This window comes from Sinocyclocheilus anshuiensis, unplaced genomic scaffold (assembly GCF_001515605.1).
Source record: "Sinocyclocheilus anshuiensis isolate Anshui unplaced genomic scaffold, SAMN03320099.WGS_v1.1 scaffold605, whole genome shotgun sequence".
Classification (NCBI taxonomy): Eukaryota; Metazoa; Chordata; class Actinopteri; order Cypriniformes; family Cyprinidae; genus Sinocyclocheilus; species Sinocyclocheilus anshuiensis.
Window position 1 is genome coordinate 147,856 of NW_015539865.1, and position 4,493 is coordinate 152,348.

General features: G+C 37.5%; 1 protein-coding gene across 1 annotated transcript in view; it reads right to left on the bottom strand.

The window, feature by feature from the left end:
- Positions 1-4,493, bottom strand: part of LOC107684990 (transmembrane protein 132C-like) — a 239,349-nt gene that overhangs the window by 24,183 nt on the left and 210,673 nt on the right. Inside the window, 1 exon segment of the mRNA XM_016481397.1 lies at positions 4,308-4,451. Coding sequence (XP_016336883.1) covers positions 4,308-4,451 — 144 coding nt within the window.

Genomic DNA, 4,493 nt, shown 5'->3' on the forward strand with positions numbered 1-4,493 from the left:
TCTCTCTTGACAAACATATTTTGCTTCTGTGCAGCTCAGCTGAAACTGACAATAGGAGCGGCCTGATGCTCCTAACCTGATCAGAGTTTTACACGATTACGGGCTCGCCGGATATCTGCCTGCCTGTCACTGTAAAGTGAATGAGTTATTAAACGGATTAGCACCGTACACCTCTCTGCACCGCACTCTCTCTTACATAGAGGACACCTGCAATGTCTCCACTAGCACAGATACAGTAAAATCCAATCATTTTCCACAATAAATGATGAACACGTTACAACAGATAGAAGGAAAAAAAAAAAAAAGGAAGAGAAAAAAGGGGTGAGTATGTGAAAGACTGATTTATAATCCTCTTTGTTTTGTGTGTCCTCATGTGTCTGAGTGTGTATACATACACACACTCTCACCCCTTCCTCCATGCCTCTGTCTTTCTTGTTCTTTGTCAAATTCAATTACCGCAGACATTACTGAGGGAGTCTTCACAGGAACCAATTAAGGCCGTGGCCTCGCTCTCACAGACGCTGGTTAAACAGTGGGATTTGAGCGCTAAAGCCTATGGGATCTCTTTAGCCGACTCCTTTATTCATTTGATCAGCCATCATTACGAGAGCCCTTCAACCCACACAAACGTGGAACTGATTAACCACAGCGTGCAACGATAAAGATAAGATCGCATTCACACCTCAACCTGCAGGGTGGCCATGCAAGGTGACATCTTTTATAAAGGGCGACATTATCCTTTACTTCAACCCTGAATTAATTAATTCGTTTGCCATTGAAAAGGAACACATGAGCTGTATTTCCTGCCATAATTCACTTTTCTTTTTTTATTTCTACTTTTATATTGTATCCACAATCTGCAAAATAGTTTTAGGGTCCTATGATTTCGGCAGAAAATGCGACAGAATCGCAGATTTGTGCTGTCACACAAATAAAGTTTACATATAACGTGGATGTCACGGACAGAAGGAGAAATCCAAATCACAGTCTTTTAATAATACAGCCACACTAGAAACAGGAAGAATCCAGGAGCAAGTTTGGGTAGCACAACACGTAGACACAAACAATAGCAGACAAAGGACCAGGGGAGAACACAGGACTTAAGTACTAGAACAGGGATAGGCAACGTCGGTCCTGGAGTGCCGATGACCCGCAGAGTTTAGTTCCAACTCTAATCAAACACACCTGAACAAGCTAATCAAGGTCTTCAGAATTACTAGGGCTACAGGCAGGTGAGGTTTTTTTCAGGGTTGGAACTAAACTCTGCAGGACATCGGCACTCCAGGACCGACGTTGCCTATCCCTGTACTAGGAGATAATTAATAAACGCAGGTGGAACCAAATTAACTAATCAGGGCAACTCAGGAAAACTAGGTCAAAGGAAGACTAAAGCAGGAGAACAGGAACACAAACAAAAGTCCATAACTGTGACAGTGGAATATAGTCATCAAATTGAGATATGGACTACTGTATGAAAACTAAATCACAAAAAGACTGCTATTTAAATATGAATTCTGCATGTTCTGCGTGTCTCTGTATGAAGGAATGGGACAGGTTTTGTTTACTTCACACATATTCAAGCATCTGTGACTCTCGTGGTGTTTTCAGCATCTGAGAACTTCATCTCCAGAGCTGCTCTCAGTGCTCTGAGAGTCACTTCATCAACATTTCACCATTTAATATGAGAAAAACTATCGTCACATCATATACACAGAAATTCCAAGGTTTTTATGACAACCCGTCAAAATAAAAGTTCGGATTAACTTGAAGAAATTGTGACAGAAATATTTTACAACAGTACAGCAGGATGAACTTATTCACAGTAGTAGTAGTAATAATAATACAATTTTTAAAACGTTATTTTTTATAATCAAAATTTTTCTTCAGTGTTTTAATTTTAACAGTAAACCTATGTTTTGCAGTACTCTTTGCCAAAAAATAAAAGGAATTGTTAAATTTGATTTCATTTTAAAAGACTAAACTGGTAATGCTTTATGCCTTCACTTGATTACCATTGCTTTTGATAATATATTTGTATTAAATTATAAATCCAGAAAAATGAAAACAGAATTTCTCAAACTTTTAATAAATTAAGTTGTTAAAGTTTTATGAATTCAATCGATTAGGCATGCTTTTTATTGTTTAAAAGTGAATTAAACCATTAAAATAGAATCCAGAAGAATTAAAAAGCAAAAGTCTGAATTTGGGAACAATGAAATGGAAGTTGAGAAATGGCTCTTAATTTTTTTTTTTTTTTTTTACATTTCTAATAAATTGTTGTTAAATGGTATAAGTTGTTTTATTTCAATTAATTAGACATACTTTTTGATTACTAAAATTTAATTGAACTAATCAAACAGAGTCCAGAAAAATTTAAACAGAAAAAGAAATTATAAAAATAAAACTGAATCCAGAGTACAAACTCTAGCAAGCGTATGCTTGATCACTGTTACAATTATGAGAGGGTCCTTGGAAAAATGTCCTACTCTTCAAGGGGTTCCTGGCCCCAAAAAGTTTGAGAACTGCTGGTATAAATAAAGCTGGCATATGTTAGCCTTGTGAACATTTCCCGTGGTTGAGTTTATCCTGACGGTGCACTTCTGGATCTCGTCCTCAGATGCAATGCTGTCATGTTTCCTATTTACACCTGTCACGCATGTCAGCCGGAGGTCAGACACACATCTTTATGACACCTGCAAGTAGACAGGTACACCTGCCGCAATTTCCCCACCACATGTTTCTGTCATGAAGCAGATTCTCTTCTATCCTGATGCTCTTTTTTCCCCATCACTACACCAACAGAAAATGAGCATCCTGTAATTCCCTTAATAACGCGCTCTGTTGTTCAACTTTGCATTAAAGCTCTGGAATGGGTTTTTCATTGTTACCGGGTATTGATTGTATTTAAACTACATATTGTTGCTTGTAAATGGAAATTGCCTCAGCATCAGGGAAAGTTCAGTTATTAGCTCAGAGCTCAGGAGAGCATGACAACACAGACTCTGATGCTACTTCCACGCAACCCCGGAGGGTTACATTTGACCGTCAGCCCCAAAAATAAAGTGTTTTTTATCTTTTACAAAAGAAACAGAGTAGGAAATGTAGAGTATAACAATGACACTACTTCCCTTCATTATAACAGCTAAAGCACCATGTTAGCATGCAAATTAAAGCAACAGCGCTAAGGAAGTATCATTCAAAAGTTTGGGTTTGATAGTTTTTTTTTCTTTTTTTCTTTTTTGTATTTATTTAATATATTATTTGATATTTAATTTCAAAAGTACAGTAGAAACAGTATTATATATTACAATTTAAAAAACCTTTTTAATTTGAGACCTTTGTTTGAAATAGAAATCTCTTGTTATAAATAAAATTTGAAGTAACAAACTTTTGTTTAATTTAATTTAATTTAATGCAACAAATCTTACAGTTTTGTATCAGACCTTACAAATCTTACAGTTTTGTATATACGTGTGTGTGTGTATATATATACAATATATAAATATACACACATATATATACAATATATGCATATACATGCACTAAGTAATTAGTTTGAGCTGTCAGACAGTCTGAACAGAAAACTCCTCTCAAAAAAGCAGTATTTAAAAACAAAAATCAAAGCTGTTTTGAACGCTGAATCTTATGTAGCCTAAATGTCACCTTAGAAAATCATCTCTGGTCCGGTGAACACAAAAACGGGAAGATCAAATACATCACAGGTCAAGTAAAACGACCAATGTGCATGTAAACATATTTGTGCATAAATACTGCAGAAGTTGAACAATACTTGAATAAATAAGCAGGCGGTTATGGTGTGGTTGGTTTGTTTATATTTGAAGGTGTTTCTTCCTGTTACATCAGAATTTTTCATCCTTATAGTTCCATCATTCTTTCGTCGGTTCTGCTACCTTTCATGTCTTAATTTGCATCAGCTCAGTCATTTCATGTGACACATCTCGCGTTTGTCTTCCCGACCATTATTCAGTTCTGGAAATGTCTTTTTTGTGTATGTTTGCATTTCTGAGCGTGAATACTTCCCAGATGTCTTTGCGACTCAAAGCCACTAAAAAGAAAAGCATTGCGGGGGAAAAAACGGCTTTCGCAGGCACCTGCTGTTTTTCTCGTCTGTTCATCTGCCTCCACTCTGGGCTTCCCCGAATCACCCTGGAACCTGTCGCTTTTACTTTTTGCAAGATGAAATCTATCGACAATGCAAGCCCCCCCCCTCCTGTCTTAACTTTTGATGGAGAGTGGGGGACAGAGGATGAAGAAGGTACCATGAGATAAAGCAGGTGAGCTCTCACCTTGAGGACGTCCTCATCTGTGGAGATGCAGGTCACGGGGTCATCAACCTCTCTCACCGTTCCGTCCTGCTCCACGGTAACAACCTTGACCGGGATGGCAACGCGCCGTCCGGTCAGAATCGCTGTGTTCAGGATCTCTGTGTCCTGTGTGAGACAGACATTTGCCATTTAATATATATATATATA